General features: G+C 43.4%; 1 protein-coding gene across 4 annotated transcripts in view; it reads right to left on the minus strand.

Moving 5' to 3' along the window:
- RPS6KA5 (ribosomal protein S6 kinase A5) overlaps positions 1 to 21,210 on the minus strand; it is a 187,793-nt gene that overhangs the window by 32,515 nt on the left and 134,068 nt on the right. For 3 of the 4 annotated variants that reach the window (XM_020900771.2, XM_070469793.1, XM_070469794.1), the window contains 2 exons: positions 12,854 to 12,937; positions 10,491 to 10,594 (listed from right to left, as the gene is read on the minus strand). The exons of the other annotated variant lie outside the window; for it this stretch is intronic. In XM_020900771.2, coding sequence (XP_020756430.2) covers positions 10,491 to 10,594; positions 12,854 to 12,937 — 188 coding nt within the window. The remainder of the gene's footprint in view (positions 1 to 10,490; positions 10,595 to 12,853; positions 12,938 to 21,210) is intronic. 4 annotated transcript variants of the gene reach the window in all.

Here is a 21,210-nt window from a genome sequence, read left to right on the forward strand (position 1 = left end):
CACCTCCCTGCAGCTCCTCATTTGTAGGATAGCACATGCTGCGATTTAACTTTCAGGGTTGTAAGGATTCTAAGACATGACACGGGTGACTGGGCACAGAGGCTGTCATCGGGGGCCCTCAGCCTGCTACTCCCCAGGAGCACGCCTTCACTGAGCCACAGAGCTGGCTGCCCAGAGGGGACGGTCCCACATCATCACTTCCTTCTGCCTGTCCCAAAGTTCTTTCTTGACCCACCTACCCTGTATCTCCTGAGACCACGTCTGCTGGGTAATTAAGAATAATGATGTGCAGGATTTCCCTGGTGATCTCAATGCAGGGGCCCAGGTTCCATCCCTGGTCAGGGAACTAGACTGCACATGCCGCAACTAAGAGTCCACATGTCACAACTGAAAAGAAAAAAAAAACCCCACCCGCTGCAACCACAGACCCCATATTCCACGATAAAGACTGAAGACCCACGCACAGCAACCAAGACTCGGTGCAGCCAAATAAATAAATGAACCAGTATTAAAAAAAAAAAAAAACAAGATGAAATTCTTGGGCTGGTACCCTTGCCCAGGCTCCAACACTCACTCAAAGGACAAAAAATTTTTTATCTAAACCAGGGATCCTCAAACATTTTTGTAAAAGGCACGTGGTGGGAAGACTCCCAAGATCCCCAACGATCACTCTGTCCATGTATTCACAGCCTTCTGTGGGCTGGACCTAGTGACTTTGTTATAACCACAAATATACAGTAACGACGAGAAGATGCTGCACTCATAATCAGGTAACAGAACATCCCACCTTCCCACCTTCCCAGCAGACACTCTCCGCTGCCTTCTCGGGCCGCATGCTTTGCTGACAAAGCTGCCATGCTGCAGGGGCCCCCACCACAAGGGACTGAGACTCACAGTCCTACAACCCAGAGGAACCGAGTCTGGCAACCCCCACCGGCACCTGGAAGCAGACCCTTCCCCGGGTGAGCCCTGAGATACTGAGAGCCCAGCCAACACTCTGATGTGCAGGACTCAGCTAAGCTGTGCCCAGACCCCTGATCCACAGAAACCCTGAGGTTATAAACGTCTGCTGTCCTAAGCCGCTAAGTTTTGAGGTCATTTGTTACGGAGCAATGGATAATAGATAAGTGATAACAAGGCCAGACAGCACATTCTTCAGGCTCCGGAAGCTGCACGGCTTCTGGGGCAACTACTCAGTGCTGCTCCAGCAAAGACGCAGCCAGACAGGACGCGTAAATGGACGCGTAAATGACGGAGACCAAACTCAGACTTCACATCATTCTAACATGTCACAAAATATTGTTCACCTTTTCATTTTTTCTTGGTTCACAGGCCACACAAAAGCAGGGAGCTGAATGGATTTGATTTGCAGGCTCTAGTTTGCTAACCCCTGACCTAAACAACACAGCTAGAGTCTGTTTAAACCATGATTTTGATAACTCTTAGACCTGAATTTATATAACAGTATGCTTATAAAAGCACAATGAAACATGAAAAAAACATACTGTACTGACAGATAATAAAATACCACATAAACATCTCTCTTGGCATATATTTTGTAAATGTCCAAGTCAGAGAAAGTGAGATAGAAACATCCCTGCTGGAGATGGCGGAAGAGCTGCCGGCAGAACCTCTCCGTCCTGACACCCAGGCGAGAGGCAAACCTCATTATCCTGGTTTACGCAGCTCCAGGCAAGAGAGAGGCTCCTTCTTGGAGGGGAGGCGGAAAAGCTGCCAAGAGACTGGCGGCCGAGGGGGTGCCCGTGGGGCAGCAACACACAGCCTGAAAGAGGCAGCTCGATGCGGAGGCAGCGAGAGCTGGTGGGAAACGTGCACGTGAGAAAGGCACGCGCTACACACGGGAAACAAAATAAGAAACGGACTCGCAGAAAAGCTGAAGAGCACTCATTCAGATCTGGGTGCTGAAAACCTAACCTTTATTCAAAACGGCATCGAGGGATGAAGAGTCTAGAAATGACTTCACATGAACAGTTAAGAGAACGACAAGACCTACCCTTGATAAACTCTTGTCCAGTGCCGAACGCCAGGTCCGCAAGAAACAACAGAATGACTTTGTTCTTTAGTGGACGGGCCTAGGACTAGGATTTATGTGCACAGGCTAGAGGAAGCTAATTTCGACTTCTTTTTAAGGGGGGAGAAATTCTAGCTGTTCAAGTTCAAAAATGAAACTATCTTATACAACAGTGCTATCTGTTCACTGATGGCTCAAAGAGCCAGAAAAGAGATGACCATCTGGGTAGCTGGTGAAGGGATTCTTATACCAAGGAGAAAGTTCTCATCTCATTCTAAATCCTTATCATAGTTTGAAATCTGATAACCAGAAAAACACATTTGTCCTGACTTTAGGCTACTTGTAGATAACAACAGGCAAACAGATAATTTGAATAACACATTATTTTGAAGCATCTCAAATAAAAACTAAACGAAGTATGCAGTGTTCGGGGAAGAGTGCAAGAATTAGGAAATGGAGGAATTCAACAATCAGAAAAAGCACTGGCTAATTAGGACATCCCAGGACAAGATAATGATACATTTATCTGAATGGTGCATATTTTGTAAAGAACAGACTATTTATGAAAGATTTTACACCAGGAAAGACAATCAGAATGATTGTCTTGGGAGGAAAAAGTAATGTAAGATAATTCAGCTATTGCACTGTTTGTAAACGTATAGTAATGAAACAAAACAAAACCCCCATGAATCACAGGTTAACATCAAGCTTTAAATAAAATTATTAACAACAAGACAAAGTGAATAATTAATGGATTAAAGGGAAGGAATCCTATTTAAATTCTTGAGAAATCTACTCTAGTTTTAAGATTTTAGATAATCTGATTCAGACCCTTTCTCTTGTAAAATCAGAATGCCAATTAACTGATCTAACGGCAACAAAAACAATTTAAATGTGAACGTCCTCTGGTTCAGAATACTCCTGCCATCGAGACCAGCAACATGCTGTTTCTCTGGAGGCAGAGCTGTGGTGGGAAGTAAAGCTGTGAGAGAAGACTGATCGTGTGTGTGGAATCAAAGAGAGGGAACCAGTCAGAGGAGCCACCATTGAATGTTGTTAGGTCAGGCGTACCCTTTCATTTGTCACCACGACAGGTACGACCTTGCACGTGACCTAAATTCTCAAGGCTGTGGTCCAGGTTTCCTACACTTCGGAGGCATTTTCAAACTGTCCAGAAGCAGGTTTAAAATAAGCAAAGTCATGTTGAGAATTTTAATAATAGGCACAATTTAAATTTGATTTTAACAAAAAATATTTCTCACCACTTAGTTCTGATATTAAATAAGCCAGAACAGTGAGAAATTATTTACTTCTTAATCTGTCCTGTAAAAGGCATATTCTAAAAAATTTAGCAGTTTTGTTGAAGTAAAACTGAGGTACAATAAACTCAACATATAAAGTAGACAATTTGATAAATGCTGTCTCTCTTCTCTCTCTCTCTCTCTCTCTCTCTCTCACACACACACACACACACACACAGCTATGAACCCATGCGCACCGTCCAGACACACACACACACACACACACAGAGCTATGAACCCACGCGCACCGTCCAGACACACACACACACACACAGAGCTATGAACCCACGCGCACCGTCCAGACACACACACACACACACACACACACACACAGCTATGAACCCACGCGCACCGTCCAGACACACACACACACACACACACACACACACACACACACAGCTATGAACCCACGCGCACCGTCCAGACACACACACACACACACACACACACAGCTATGAACCCACGCACACCGTCCAGACACACACACACACAGCTATGAACCCACGTGCACCGTCCAGACACACACACACACACACACACACACACACAGCTATGAACCCACGCGCACCGTCCAGACACACACACACACACACACACACAGAGCTATGAACCCACGCGCACCAGACACACACACACACACACACACACACACAGCTATGAACCCACGCGCACGGTCCAGACACACACACACACACAGCTATGAACCCACACGCACGGTCCAGACACACACACACACACAGCTATGAACCCACGTGCACCGTCCAGACACACACACACACACACACACAGACACACACACACACACACAGAGCTATGAACCCACGCGCACCGTCCAGACACACACACACACACACACACACACACAGCTATGAACCCACGCGCACTGTCCAGACACACACACACACACACACACACACACACACACACACACACAGCTATAAACCCACGCGCACCGTCCAGAGCAGGGCCGTCCCCATCACCTCCGAGGTTCCAGTGTCCCTGTCACCGTTCCTGCCCGCCCCCCAGTCCCGCCCCTCCGTCAATTCCCACACTTGAGCCAGTTTACAGCGCACAGCCTCCTGAATGGGGGGGGTCCCCGTGAGGAAGGACCCTGAGAGCTGACTGTGCGCTTCCTCCCAGCCCTCCCCAGAGCGACCTCCAGCCTTTCAGCAGAGTAACTGCACCCAGGGAAACGGGAACATCGGAGCTTCGGGGGCCTCTGGCCTCTGAGTCGACACGAATTCTAGGAGACCCATCGGCCAGAGAGGGGCTTGAGGAGGCCTGGTTCTAGTGCAGGTTCGTCTCCACAGGGGATGCAGCCGTCCCTGACCCCGCCCTGGGATTCCTGCCCCAGGACCGGACGTGGAGTTGGGACAGACACTCTGCAGCTGGCGGGAGCCTGCACCCGGCGCCCCGACCTGAGGAGTGAGGGCGGCTCCGACGGGAAGGGCCAAGCGGAGGCCATGGGAACCGCCTCCGCCCGGGAAACCGCGAGTCAGAGAGTCAGAAAGCGGTGCGGGATCTCTGGGCGCTGCTGAGGCTCGCGCCACCAGAAAGCACGGAGGAGAAAGCGGCAGGAGTGCAGCTTCCCACGGCAGCGCCCTTGGGCTAGCCCGCCTGGCTTGAGCAGAAGACAGTGGATCATTATAGATTTAACCAGGCGGGGGCTCCAGGTGCAGCTGCTGGACCAGGCGTGGTTTCATTGCTTGAGTAAATGAATACAAGCTCTGGTTTTTCTCCACCCTGTCCATCACTCCACCAAAAGGAGCTCCTCTCAGCCGGCAAAGCCAGCCATGTACCCTCACTGTCCTACCTCTAGGGTTATCCATTCTCCAGCCCTATGCACAATTCAGTTCACAAAGCTCTCGATCGCCTTTCTTCCACAGACAACCACACTGGTCCATTACTTTGGTGGCTTTAGGCTGACTGGACCTGGTAAGCAAGAAGTAGCGATGGCTCCAGACTTACGAGTGAGACCCCGCGTGTCCCAGGGTGGGGACGGATCTGACTGGAGTCCAGGGGCCTGGACCCTGGTGGGTTTCTAGGAGTACAGTGGAGCAGGGCACTTCGAGACACCTCTCCCAAGGTGAAGGGTATGTGGCTGCAGCTGGCCCCTCCCACCACCAAAATAGGAGGCACATGCCCAGTGGGCCTGAGGACGTGGGAGGCGACACAGTCGTCACTGAGTGTGCTACTCCGGCCAATTTACCAAGCAACTTGAAAAGCTGCTGTTGAGTGGAGTCCAGAACAGGAGACGGGCCCAGGCCACTGTGAAGCTGCTCTCTCTCTTGGCTCCTCTGACTCAGCAGATCCAGGGGCGCTGGAAGTGGCAGACAGGGATGCTGTTTGGAGCCTTTGGCAGCCCTGAGTGGTGAACTAGAGCACTTAGGATTTTGGAGCAAATCTCTGCCATCTTCTGAGGATAACTACTCCCCTTTTGAGAAAGAGTTCTTGGTCTGCTACTTAGCCTGAACACTTAATTTTGGGCCCCCAAGTTACACGCCACCCGAGACGCCCGTTTATCTGGTCCATCAAACTGTGCAGCTGGGAGCACACAGCAATACTCCACCATCAAATGGAAACAGCAAACACAAGACCGGGCTGAGCAGGCGCTGAAGATGCCATATGCTACGTGGAGGAGCGGCCCAAATGCTCATGGCCCCCTCTCCTGCTATGCTGCCTTCTCTCCACCAGTCTGCATTTATGGATGGCCACACCGGGAGACCCTATCGTGGCTGAAAGAGGGACAGAAGACTCAGGCTTGGCTCACAAACAGCTCTGCACGATGTGCAAAGGTGAGCGCAAACCCTCCTGGTGGGCAGAACGCTGAGCGGTACACCTAGTCATTCACTGCACTTGGAAGGACAAAAGGCCAGACATGTAATTTTATATTCATTAATGGGTTGTGGCCAACAATTTGGCTGGTCAGGGACTTGGAAGGAATATGAGTGGAAAGTTGGTGACGAGGAAATCTACTTGACAAAGGTATCTGGGGAAAAGCTTTGTTGACAGACCTGTCTGGGCAGAACTGTGAAGGTTCCTGTGCCCTGTGTGAGTGCTCACTGCAGGGTGACCTGAGCAGAGCGGGGTTTTAACGGTCAAGTGGGAGGGCGGGTCTGTCAGCCTCTCTCCAGCGAAGCCTGTCATCAGCCAGCGGGCTCGTGGGCAAGGCAGCCCCGGAGGCAGGGCTGGGGCTGCGGTACGGACTCAGCGGCAGGATTTCCACTCACCAAGGCTCATCTGGCTTCAGGTCACTGCACGGAGACCGACACAGAGTACCTTATGCAGCACCAGCTCCCAGGGTGATCAGCCAGCTTCTGGGGGCAGGTTGATTACACCGGATTGTTGTCATCGTAGAGGGGACAGATTTTCACTGTAACTAGAGTAGACACTATGGATATAGACTGCTTTTCCTACAAGCAATATTTCTGCCAAAACTGCAATTCACAGGCTTAAAAAAATTCCCTATGCACTATCATGGTATCTGCACAGCACTGTTTCTGATCAAGGAACTCGCTTCATAGAAAAAAAGTACAGCAATAGACCACGCTCTTGGAATTCACTGGTCTTAACCATGTTCTCCACCCTTCTGAGGCAGCTGGCTTGATAATCATGGTGGAATGATCATTTGAAGATTCAGTTACCACGCAATCTAGGGTGGCAGGTTTCTCCAGAAGGCTAAAACCCTCAGAATCTACATCCAGTATATGGTGCTGTTTCTCTCATAGCCAGGATTCATGAGTCCAGAAATCAAGCAGTAGATATGGGAGTGGGACCACTTACTCTTACTCTTAGTGATTCACTAGCAAAATATTTGCTTTCTATTCCCATGACTTTATGTTCTGCTGGCGTAAAGGTCTTAGTTCCAGGGGAAGTAATGCTTCCTCCAAGAGATTTAACAGTGACTCCACTGACCTGGAAATTAAGACGGCCACCAAGCCACTTCCTCACGCCTCTGAAGCAACAGGCAGCAGAAGCTGTGACAGCGGCGGGGACGAACGGTCCTGACCACCATGGGACGCTGGACAGCTGTTCCACCAGGGAGGCAAGGAAGCGCGTGCCTGGGGCGCAGGAGACGCGTTAGGGTGTCTGTTCCTATCACCACGCCCTGTGATGGTCGCCTGAAAACAACAACTCAATGCAGGCAGGACTACTAACAGCCCAGACTCTGTGGGGATGAGGGCTGGGGTCACCCCACAATCTGGGGTACCTGCTGAAGGCAAAAGGAATACAAAGTGGGTGCTGGAAGAAGGCAGTTACAGATATCAGCTAAGACCCCAGGTTACACAGACTCTACAGACTGGTGACACAGACCCCGTTTGTACGTAACCAGTTACAGAAATGAGGACTTTACTGACAGGAGTATTTCTTCCCTGTTTTGTTATGAATACGTGTGTGTATAAACAGATGTTTGTTTTTCCCCTGCCTTATTTTTTATATATACGATAAGATGCACTGACTTCATACCATGGTATTTAAGCATTTTAAATTTACACTATAGTGTTTAAGTTATGGGATTTCAAAGGGAAGAGCACACATCACTATACTACTCAAGGACTTTACGATCTCTTCTGGGAAAGGGGTTAATTGGTTGGCGGTAGACCCGTATTATGTTAGGTGGACTTACAATCTTGTTATTATCTTTATTTGGAGATCAAGTATAGTTTAAGGAGATGCAAGTGGCAGTCAAGGTGATGGGGATGGGCTTGTGATGGTTAACTTCACGTGCCATGTGACTGGGTCACTGGTGGAGAGTAAACATTATTTCTGGGTGTGTCTAAGAAAGTATTTCTCGATGAGACTGGTATTTGAATCCCCTTCCCAATGTGGTGGCACCAGCCAATTCCATAGGTGCCTGAACAGAAAAACAAAGCAGAGAAGACAGGGTCTGGCCCTTCCGGCCTGCCTGCTCAACCTGGGACACTGGTCCTCTGCGATTCACCCCACTGGCTCCTCTCGTTCTAAGGCTGTCGGGCTTGGACTAGACTTGCTGCAGCTCCCACGGAGCTCCAGCTTTCAGAGGCAGGTTCTGGGCCTCTCAGCTGACATAACTGGAGTTAGCTGAGCTAACTCCTTACGATAAATCTCCTTTTATTTATGTGTATGTATATCTCATTGGTCCTCTTTCCCTGGAGAGCCCTAAAATGGTCAGTCACTTTATTTTTAGTCATTCCAGGGAGCATACAGAGCTATCTCACTGTGGTTGGATTTACATTTCCCTAAAGACTAATGATGCTGGTCACTTTTTTATGTGCTCATCTGCCACTCATATATCTTCTTTGGTGAGCTGTTCAAATCTTTTGCCCTTTAAAAAAAAAATTGAAGGGTTTTTTCCCTTGAGTTTTGAGAGCTCTTTATATAATCTGCATACCAGTTCTTTATCAACAGACATAATTTGTAATTTTATCACAATCTGTGGTTTGTCTTTCCACCCTCTTGAAAGTTTCTTTTGAAGAACAGAAGGCCTTAATTTTGACAAAATCTAATTTATCCATGTTTGCTTTTACAGATTGCACATTTTGTGCCTTTGCCTAACCCAAGGCCACAAAGATTTTTCCTTTACAAATTTTTGTAATTTGGGGATTTTTAGGCCTGTGACCCATTTAAAAGTTTTCTATAGCAAGAAGTATTTATTGGAGTTTATTTCTTCCCCTATACAATAACCAATGGTTCCAGCATCATTCATTGAAAACCTATCTTTTCTTCACCAAACTGACACTGAACTTTGTAAAAGAAAAAAAATCAGTTACCTAAATTCGTGTGGTTCTATTTCTGGACTCTATTCTACTTCATCAGTGATTTGTCTACTTGATACAAACACCACAGTGTCTTAGTTGCTGTAGCTTTTAAGTCTTCAAATCAAATGTGGTCTACTTTTTCAAAGGTGATTTGGCCCTTCTAGGTCCTATGCATTTAGACCCAAGTTGTCAATTTCAACTGGAAAAAAAAAAGCCAGCTGGGATTCTAATTGTGTTGAATCTGTTAGATCAATTTGGAGAGAAATAACATCTTAAGTAAGTAAGTTGAGTAGTTTCCTCCTACATGTACTTATCAGCGCTTAACTAACACTTGAAGGATTCCTTCCACAGAGCTCTGGGCTGCTCCTTCTGCAGCCTTCTCCTCTCCAGCACGCCGCTCTGCGGACTCCAGCCTCGCCGGCCTTGCTGAGTCATCATTTCCGTCTCAGCTCCATTGCATTTCCCACCCTGAACTGCATCTTCTCTTGGGGCCTAAGCCTGGCAGTCACAGGGGCTCACCTCGTTTGCTTCCCGTCCCTCAGCGTTCATTGGGCTTCACTGCTGGGATGTTCAAAGTCTTCAATACTGTTGTTTCATCTATTTTTGCCCATTTAAAAAACTGTTTCAGGAAGGGAAGTAACTTCCAGTCCCTGTTAGTCCATCTTGGCAATAGGTGTAAGGTCTCAATGTTTAATGTCAAATCTGCTCTCAAAGTTACAAAATTCAAGTAAAAACTGGACAAAAACGTAACGAGTAATCACTAAACTGCTTTATCATGCTTTGTTTATTTGTTCATTAACTCATTTCATTCTGAAAACGTTTACTGAATTCTGCGTGATGAGCCCTGTGCCGGCCTCCAAGCATACCATGGTGAGGACCAAAGCCAGACTCGCCCTGGCTCTCAGAGCTCACAATTCAGTGGGAGAGACACACTCGTCAAATAATACAAACAAAAATGCAGCACTGCACTTGTGCTAACTGCTCTGAAGGAAAGGAACAGAATAAGGCTATGATAACCTAGAAGAGGGTGATTTCATGGTATTTGTTTCCACTGAGCTCATATCCATGATCTGAAAAATAACTACTGTTTCTTTATGCTGAAGTCACAAAGACATTACATGATGTGTACACTGGGGTAAAAGCACCCAGCAAAGAAACGCCAGCTTAAAACAACGTGGTAAACGGCTTGGAGCACACAAAGTCACAGCACTGTGAGGAGTAAGGTCTGACTGGGCATGAAAGCGTAAAGAGAGATAAAGGTTATGAAGCTGATCCTATGGGAATATCATTGGAAATGTACTGCTTACCCCGTGTTTGTCTGCTTCATTAAAAAATTATTTTTTCTATCAGCCAAATTGCAGAAATTTGATCAGGTCCTTTGAGAAAACAACACATTTATTTTCTTTTGTCAGGTCTTACCTAGATATCTCAGCTTGGGAGTTCTTCTCACCATCAACAGTGAACGGAGATGCTCCAGTCAGTAATTCATACATTAGAACACCTAAACTCCACCAGTCAACTGCCTGTAAAACAACAGACATTTCATTTTCTAGAATATTAACTAATTATATCTTATAAAAAAAGAAAAATGAACAAAATAAAGCTATATAAAGTGATTCCATTATATATATGTGTATGTATATATATATATATACACACATTCTTTTTAATACTCTTTTCCATCGCCGTCTGTCACAGGTACTGAATGCAGTTTCCTCTGCTGTGCAGTAGGACCTTGTTGTTATCCAGTCTACACGTGACAGTTTGCATCTGCTAACCCCAAGCTCCCAATCTATCCTCTCTGTCTCCCTCAAAAATTTTCTTAAAAGTGAAATTTAAAAATTTTAAGTTAGCAAAATCTTTAGACTTATGATAACAGGGCAAAAAAGTATTAATCAGCATATTTGTTGATTATTCAGTTCCAATAAATATGAAATTTCTTAAAGTCAAAGAATGAAAATGAAAAATAACCCATCAAAAGGAGTTACTTTTTCATAATCACCTTAATCAATTCCTCTTAGGGGACCCATCACATAAATCTAACAGTCTTTAGTTTGTGGGAGGAATGGAAAGGCTGAAAATATAAAATGTGGTCTACTTTAGAAAACAATTTATAAAACCAGTTAACTGACAGCACAGCAAATTATATATTTAATTTACATATAGCAATTTATATTTACTAAATTTAAAGAATCCTGATATATTGAAAATTAGGTCTCTGACAATTAGGCAAATCAAGTTCAATAACTGCTGAATATATGAGCTGACACCAATGAGAAATTAACTGAAGCTAAAATTTTAAACTCTCTGCTTCAAATTCCAGGTTTCAGAGAGATGATGTAAAGTTGGTGAACCCAGAGTTATTTTAAAGAAAATATGTAACAATAACATAGAAACCAAATCAGTAATTCAGTTCTTTTATTTAGACAAGCAGTTTTACTGTCATTTGAGTCAGGATCCATAGAACACTGGATATGAACCACACTCGTAAACTGATACAGATCTATCATCAGATTCCGAGCCATGGACTAAAGCCAATACCACACAAACTTAAAGAACCCCTACGGGCTCTTAAATACATGACTGGTCATTAGCAAGGTGACACTGATTCTCCACCCTTAAGATATTCCCACGGTGTATCTGAGATTTTGAAAGGGGATGAGGAAGATGGGGAGATGAGTAAAAAAAAAACAGAGTTCTTTATTTCAAGAATGTTATTATAAAGCAAAAGTGTTAAGAAGAAACTGAATAAATCTAACGAATCTGAACCCTTTAATCCAGTGCTTTGTGCTGATTTGTCTCCATCTCTTTGTGACCCTTTGGACTGCAGCCCGTCAGGCTCCTCTGTCCATGAGACTTTTCAGGCAAAATGCTGGAGTGGGTTGCCATTACAGGAAGAAAAAATATCTGACCTAGATTTTAAAACTACTTAGTTTTAAAGTGCCTCATCTACAGTTTTCACTCTGCATATACAAAAGGAAGCGAGGAGGGGGAAAAAAAAAAAAAAAGACCGAGCTTTTTCTTGGAGGGCTTAGGAAAACAAACTTAGACTATCCTGAATGCAGAGCTGCATGACTCCAGCAGGAACAGGACGGACTGTCTGGGCGCTCATGACCCCTCCGCACTGCACTGCGGCTCAGCTGTGTCTTAAAAGGCCAGATCACATGCAGCCAAAGTGATTTTTGTTTTAAGCAGGGTTACAACTGATGCTTTGCTCAAGACAAGACACTTAATGGAAATAAAAGAAAAATTATTATTTCAAGAATTAGTCGATTTTGTGGTTTCCCTTAACAAGAGTATTACTCTCTAAGACAAAAAATTGCCCTCATCAACAAAACTTGGAAAAAAGGGGAAATCTAGAATGTCTTAAACTTTCCATTATCTTTTCCCTCCAAAATACTAGATATCATAATATGCTTGTGTATGCAAAGGAAAGGGGAAAAAAAAGGAACAGCACCAGAAGAGCCTAAGTTCCTAAGTAGGATTCTTTTTGTATGTGTGTGTAGCAGTTTTACTGAAGTCTAACAAGGACAGAGAACGCCTCGGACACAGACAGCAGAAGGGAGAGCGCCCCCAGCACTAGCCTTGTCAAGGTCTTGTGTGCTTGTTTATCTTAAGACTGTATTGTGGGCGTGGATCTGGTCAGGCCTTTCTATTGTTAGTCCTAATCTTGTCAATTGAAGATGTCTGCTGTGGGAGTGGGTCTGGTAAAGTATACTAAGTAGGATTCTTGTTATACATTTTATGGAGATACATCAGGAAGTGTCAAAAACAGAACATACCTTGTCATGTCCTGAGTCTCCACCTCTGACAATATCTGGTGCCATGTATTCAATGGTTCCACAAAAGGAATATGCTCTTTCAGCCTTAAAACAATCAAACAAACAGAGAGAGGTTTGGTTTTAGGCTAGTGTGAAAACTGACAAAGAGGTAACACTACATGGCAGCAAACGCACCACAGCAGCAGAGCAGTGGCAGAGTCTGCCTGACAGACTCTTCTCACAGGACAGACCAGGGCACACACCTGTATGCTACGTTGGCCAGAAACCTCATTCAGGCTTTTGGGTTACTCTTCACAGAAAAATCCAAACGTTTTGGCCACCTCAACAGTATGGGGTCAATGGGTAAACCTTTTCAACCCTGAATCCCTACTATCACTCATTAATCCATCCACCCATGAAGCCACTCATTGTCTCTTCTTTTCTGTGCGTGTATATGTTCCAATCACTGACTTTTTACAACTCTTCTTGTAAGAGGACAAATAGCCCTAGAAGGGAACAGTGTGGACGTAGCTATATGCTCAGACGCTGTCGTGTCCGACTCTCTGCAACCCCATGCACTGCAGCCCGCCAGGCCCCTCTGTTCATGGGATTCTCCAGTCAAGGATACTGGAGTGGGTTGCCATTTCCTCCTCCAGGGGATCTTCCTGACCCAGGGATTGAACACACGTATCTTATGTCTCCTACATTGGAATGCCGATTCTTTACCACTAACACCAAAACTTTTAGGGTGAATGACTTTATTTCCAGATCAGCAAGACTGGAAAAAAACTGGGAACCTTAAGGGAAAAGGAAGATCAAATGCTAAGAAGGGAAAAAGGGAACCCGAAGATGAAAAAGAGTGTAAAGAAGTTTTCTGATCTTATCATCATGTTTAAGTCTGGCACTGCCAATGGTGGGGTTAGTGTTGATGAGCAGAAATGTCCTAAAAGAATACTGTTTCTTAAAGACAAATTGTTTCTCTTTTGTAGTATTTTTAAAAGGGCTAATTTATAATATATCAACTTGAAAATAAATTTTTAAAAAATCAACTAAAAAAATGACCAACTGCATCATATCTCAGTGTAATAAAGGAGAAAAATATCTGAATTTGTATGCAGAAATATTAAGTAGGGGAAAAATAATTCTTTAATAATGTACATTCATATGGCTATATCTGAAATTTTAAAGGCACTTCAGTTCAGTTCAGTTCAGTCTCTCAGTCATGTCCGACTCTTTACCATCCTAGGTAAGGACTGCAGCAGGCCAGGCCTCCCTGTCCATCACCAGCTCCCGGAGTTTACCCAAACTCATGTCGATTGAGTCGGTGATGCCATCCAATCATCTCATCCTCTGTCATTCCCTTCTCCTCCCACCTTCAATCTTTCCCAGCATCAGGGTCTTTTCCAGGGAGTCAGTTCTTCGCATCAGGTGGCCAAAGTATTGGGAGTTTTAGCTTCAGCATCGGTCCTTCCAATGAATATTCAGGACTGATTTCCTTTAGGATGAACTGGTTGGATCTCCTTACAGTCCAAGGGGCTCTCAAGAGTCTTCTCCAACACCTCAGTTCAAAAGCATCAATTCTTCGGCACTCGGCGTTCTTTATGGTCCAGCTCTCACATCCATACATGACTACTGGAAAAACCATAGCTTTCACTAGATAGACCGTTGTTGGCAAAGTAATGTCTCTGCTTTTTAAAATGCTGTCTAGGTTGGTCATAACTTTCCTTCCAAGGAGTAAGCGTCTTTTAATTTCATGGCTGCAGTCACCATCTGCAGTGATTTTGGAGCCCAGAAAAATAAAGTCTGTGACTGTTTCCACTGTTTCCCCATCTATTTGCCATGAAGTGATGGGGCCGGATGCCATGATCTTAGTTTTCTGAATGTTGAGTTTTAAGCCAACTTTTGCACTCTCCTTTTTCACTTTCATCAAGAAGCTCTTTAGTTCTTCGCTTTTTGCCATAAAGGTGATGTCATCTGCATACCTGAGGTTATTGATATTTCTCCCAGCAATTCTAATTCCAGCTTGTGCTTCATCCAGCCCAGCGTTTCTCATGATGTAGTTTGCATGTAAGTTAAATAAGCAGGGTGACAGTATACAGCCTTGACGTACTCCTTCCCTGATTCGGAACCAGCCTGTTGTTCCGTGTCCAGTTCTAACTGTTGCTTCCTGGGTTGCACTTGGGTGTCATTAAAATACATTACAAAACTATTTTAGAGAAAGTTTTCCAACTTACACTCTATTTTTCTACCACCAAAAATTCTTCTTACCTACCAATTTTAAATGTAAAGAACACTATCCTAGTAATGTTATAGAAGTGGCTCTTGTTGTTTAGTTGCTTAGTCATGTCCAACTCTTTGCAAGCCCATGGACTGTAGCCCATCAGGCTTCTCTAACCATGGGATTTCCCAGACAAGAATACTGAAGTGCGTTGCCATGTCCTTCTCCAGATTTTCCTGACCCAGGGATTGAAACTGCATCTCCTGCATTGCAGGCAGACTGTTTACTACTGAGCCATCTGGGAAGCTCCATTATAGAAGGGATAGAAATTCCCAATTTTATTGGCTGAACATTAAGAATCAGTCCTTCCAATGAATATTCAGGACTGATCTTCTTTAGGATGGACTGATTGTATCTCCTTGCTGTCCAAGGGACTCTCAAGAGTCTTCTCCAACACCACAGTTCAAAAGTATCAATTCTTTGGTGCTCAGCTTTCTTTATAGTCCAACTCTCATATCCACACATGACTACTGGAAAAACCATAGCTTTAACTATATGGACCTTTGTCAGCAAAGTGACATCTTTACTTTTTAATATGCTGTCTAGATTTGTCATAGTTTTCCTTCCAAGAAGCAAGCATCTTCTAATTTCATGACTGCAATCACTATCTGCAGTGATGTGGGAGCCCAAGAAGCAAAAATCTGTCACTACTTCCACTTTTTCCCCTTCTGTTTGCCATGAAGTGATGGGACCAGATGCTATGATCTTAGTTTTTTGAATGGTGAGTTTTAAGTCGGCCTTTTCACGCTCCTCTTTCACCCTCATCAAGAAGCTCTTTAGTTCCTTTTCGCTTCCAGCCATTAGGGTGGTATCATTCATATATCTGAGGTTGTTGATATTTATATAATATATATAAAGGTATATTTATATAATAATATATTATTAAATAGGTAATATATTATTATGCAATAGCCCTTTCTGGAATATTAAGCAAAAATCATTATATAGCTGACAAAAATAAACAAGTAAAAATTACTAAGTCACAGTATTTATCATTTAATCTCATCTCTCGTTTTGCAAATCCCAGTAAATTGTCTAATTAATTATTTTTAAATTGAAGTTAGCTGATTTGCGATGTTCCAGGCGAACAGCACAGTGATCCACACATATCTGGGCTTCTCCGGTGGCTGCCTGGTGAAGAATCCGCCTGCCAACGCAGGCACTGTGGGTTCAATCCTTGGGCTGGGAAGATCCCCTGGACAAGGAAGTGGCAACCCATTCCAGTATTCTTGCCGGGGAAATCCCATGGACAGAGGACTGTGAGCTACAGTCCATGGGGTGGCAAGAGTTGGACACAGCTTAGTGACTAGGTAACAAAAAGGATCATTCTGGAACTATGTATATCTTAAGTATGCGACAATGTTGACATTTTACAACTTGAAAGTCAAAAATCTGCACTCTTCTACAAAATTCTAGATATTCATCAGTTTCACATAAAATGAGTGTGAAACCTGGACCTTATGATCACTGTGGGAAAGATCTGATAGTCGCCACCACTTCCCATGTCTGTTTTTCTCTTCTTTACCTGGCAGTGAGAACTATACCACAAAGGAGCTCAGCTCCCCACTGTCCAGACGCACAGGAACCTCAGAACCACACTAAACCCCCAAAGGTATTCCTTCTACCTTCTTCTTTAGATTTCTGAGCTCTCTTTAAATTCACTTTAGCTGTTTTTGAAGTTGGGGGAGGATGTAGGTAGTGTCTACACTAATAAATAATTAAGAGATAATTAACTTATTTTATAAAAATTCTCAGAGAAAAATTAAGCTTAAGTGATGAGAACTTTCAGTCCCTGAGGAATAACAGTACACAAACATAAAATATTTCTTAAGTCTCTCCATTACTCTGAAGCATTGCCATTTCAGCCCTTGCAATTCTGTATCTGCTTTCTCTCTCTCTGTTCCAAATGGAAGCCTTACTCCCTCCAGATTCAAACTTCTCATGTGTCAGTCTCAATTTCCTAAGACTTTACCTTTCATTGTAAAAAAAATAAAAATAAAAAGCCCCAATTTTAAGTTTAGAATTTGTGTTTATCTGCCTAGGAAGATGCTTATTATCCAGAGTGTATGCTGCATGCCTTTCAAATAACTGTTCCCAAAAATTAAACTGATGAAGTATGATAGGAGAAGGTCTCTGGTAGGGGCAAAAAAGATTTCAAGGTAATATGCTGTGAACTATTTTACAAGAAGGCTAGGATAGTATAGCTAAACTGTATTAAGATTATTATTTGTTTATTTAAAAATTAACATTTTTCTCACAGAGACAGGCAATCAGCCTATCTAGCATTTAAGTTCATAGTATTTTATAAGCAACAATAGTTATGAAAGCTACTGCAGGGTTAAGATTGTGAAGGAGAATTTAACTTATGCGCAAATAGTAAGCAGTGTGTGCACCACCCTGGCACATAACACGGACCGTTGTTGGGTTCAAGTAACAGCCGATCAAGGAGGCTTCATTACACTGTAGAGAAGGATCAGATGACACTGGACAAAGGACTGGTTTCCTTCTAAGGAAGAATCCAACAGGAACTCAACTGCCAGGTTCTCAGGTATTTCTCAGTAAGCACTAGATGAAATCCTGCCTAGTCTTTATTTGCCAATGTTTCATCTTGATCTTATCTGCTTATAATAGATAAATTTGTGAGTTAAATATACAGTTACCAGAATAAATCTTATTCCCCATCCTCTGTTTCTTTCCATCTGAATTTCAATACATCTCTTCACAACGAGTATCTAGTAATGTTGCACTTCTAAGAAGAAACATGGCATTGCTAATCGTCCAAGTCTCTGCTCACAAGACAGACAGGGGAAGCCCCGGTGCCAGCCACGGAGAGGGTGCTGAGAAGCAAGGACAGCGCAGGAGGCGGGAGCAGCAGCCCAGGGGAGGGGAGGGAGCGGTGTGAGACCTCCACAAGCAGAAGCCTGAATTCAGGTCTTCAGAACAAAAGAGGAGGCCCTCAGCTCAGATGAGGTGGACTGGAATTACCACTGCTGTGTAAACCTTGGGAGTCTAAGAAAGCTGAGTCCTCAGTGAAGGCAAAGTCTAGAAAAAATAAATTCATCCAGCAGCACAGGTTTGTTTCTGTCTGAGCCCTAGGTTTAAAAACAAACAAATAAGTGTTCTTCTGCTGAAATCCTGAGGCATGTGTTTCTTATAGATTTGGGGCCCAAATTTATTCTTTCCCCCTAGAACAGGGATTAGATGTGATAGAGTGCCTGAAGAATTATGGACGGAGGTTCGTGACACTGTACAGGAGGCAGGAATCAAGACCATTCCCAAGAAAAAGAAATGCAAAAAGGCAAAATGGTTGCCTGAGCAGGCCTTACAAATAGCTGTGAAAAGAAGAGAGGAGAACAACAAAGATATATCCATTTGAATGCAGAGTTCCAAACAATAGCAAGGAAAGACAAGAAAGCCTTCCTCTGTGACCAGTGCAAAGAAATAGAGGGAAACAACAGAATGGGAAAGACTAGACATCTCTTCAAGACAATCAGAGATACCAGGGAACATTTCATGCAAAAATGGGCTCAATAAAGGACAGAAACAGTATGGACTTAACAGAAGCAGAAGATACTAAGAAGAGGTGGCAAGAAAACACAGAACAACTATACAAAAAAGATCTTCACGACTCAGATAATCACGATGATCACTCACCTAGAGCCAGACACTCTGGAATGCGAAGTCAAGTAAGCCTTAGGAAGCATCACTATGAACAAAGCTAATGGAGGTGATGGAGGTGATGGAATTCCAGTTGAGCTATTTCAAATCCTGAAAGATGATGCTGTAAAGGTGCTGCACTCACTATGCCAGCAAATTTGGAAAACTCAGAAGTGACCACAGGACTGGAAAAGGTCAGTTTTCATTCCAATCCCAGAGAAAAGCAATCCCAAACAATGTTCAAACTACTGCACAATTGCACTCATTCACATGCTAGTAAAGTAACGCTCAAAATTCTCCAAGCCAGGTTTCAATAGTACATGAACCGAGAACTTCGAGATCTTCAAGCTGGACTTAGAAATGCAGAAGAACCAGAGGTCAAATTGCCACCATCTGCTGGATCATTGAAAAAGCAAGAGAGTTCCAGAAAAACATCTACTTCTGCTTAATTGATTATGCCAAAGCCTTTGACTGTGTGGATCACAACAAACTGTGGAAAATTCTTAAAGAGACGGGAATACCAGACCACCTGACCTGCCTCCTGAGTAATCTGTATGCAGGTCAGGAAGCAACAGTTAGAACTGGACATGGAACAACAGACTGGTTCCAAATAGGAAAAGGAGGATGTCAAGGCTGTATATTGTCACCCTGCTTATTTAACTTATATGCAGAGTACATCATGAGAAACGCTGGGCTGGAAGAAGCAAAAGCTGGAATCAAGATTGCTGGGAGAAATATCAATAACCTCAGATATGCAGATGACACCACCCTTATGGCAGAAAGTGAAGAAGAACTAAAGAGCCTCTTGATGAAAGTGAAAGAGGAGAGTGAAAAAGTTAGCTTAAAACTCAGCATTCAGAAAACTAAGATAATGACATCTGGTCCCATCACTCTATGGCAAATAGATGGAGAAACAGTGGAGACAGTGACAGACTTTATTCATTTGGGCTCCAAAATCACTGCAGATGGTGATTGCAGCCATGAAATTCAAAGACCCTTGCTCCTTGGAAGAAATGTTATGACCAACCTAGACAGCATATTAAAAAGCAGAGACATTACTTTGCCAACAAAGGTCCATCTAGTCAAAGCTATGGTTTTCCAGTAGTCATGTATGGATGTGAGAGTTGGACCATAAAGAAAACTGAGTGCCGAAGAATTGATGCTTTTGAACTGAGGTGTTGGAGAATACTCTTGACAGTCCCTTGGACTACAAGGAGATCCAACCAGTCCATCTTAAAGGAAATCAGTCCCAAATATTCATTGGAAGGACTGATGTTGAAGCTGAAACTCCAATACTTTGGCCACCTGATGTGGAGAGCTGACTCATTAGAAAAGACCCTGATGCTGGGAAAGATTGAAGGTGGGAGGAGAAAGGGACGACAGAGGATGAGATGGTTGGATGGCATCACCAACTCAATGGACATGAGTTTGGGTAAACTCTGGGAGTTGGTGATGGACAGGGAGGCCTGGTGTGCTGCAGTCCATGGGGTCGCAAAGAGTTGGACATGACTGAGCAACTGAACTGAACTAAGAATGGAAAAGTGAGGAAATCTTGTCCTGTGTGGTGATGCTTTGGATCACATGACAGAACCAGAGGAATCCCCACACCTTAACTGGTTCGGGAGTCACACAAATAAAGCCCTGGAACGTCTCAAAATTAGTGAATTACTATATTGTGTAAACAAAACAGAAGGATTACTTGAACCACTAGGATAACAATCTAGAAAACACCAGTAATGTTGTAAAAGATGAAAGACATAAAGAAAGGAAAATATTCATAAAAGATACAGTAGCATAGAAAAAACTAGAAACATATGAAAAACTAATACAGTAGAACTGCATAGTTGAAAAAAAGAACAAAAATAGATTAAACAGAGTAGACAAAATGAAAGAGAATCTGTAAAGTACACACATATTTGAGAAAATTATCCTGAATGTTGCAAGAGTCTCAAGCAGACTAAATAAAAATATATACATACATGGGTGGCAAATTTCTATTTCTTGAGTGGTGGTTATAAGAGGGTTTGCCTTATAATAATAATAATTTACTAAGCTATACTTTTGTTTTTTGGGGATGTATTTTATTTTACAATAAAAAGATATCAAAAACAAAAACCTAGTCTATTCTTAGGTATGTTTATATCCAGCTAAAGTATCACTCAATATGCAGGGCAAAATAAAGGCATTTTAAGACAAAGACAGAGTTCACTATTTAGTCATGCTTGTTAGAAAGACCTTTAAGGATGGGCTTCAGAAATAAACTGAACTCACAAGGAAATAGTAAAATGTAAAAAGCAACAATGAGCAGAAACAATGGGTAAAAATGTGAGAAAATCTAAACAAGTTCTGAATTTATAAAATGAAACTAATAATTATACAATAATAATTGTTAACCTAGGGAAATAGTTAGCACAGGGAAACATAACACAGGAGAGACTAAAGT

Source organism: Odocoileus virginianus, chromosome 6 (genome assembly GCF_023699985.2).
Source record: "Odocoileus virginianus isolate 20LAN1187 ecotype Illinois chromosome 6, Ovbor_1.2, whole genome shotgun sequence".
Lineage (NCBI taxonomy): Eukaryota > Metazoa > Chordata > Mammalia > Artiodactyla > Cervidae > Odocoileus > Odocoileus virginianus.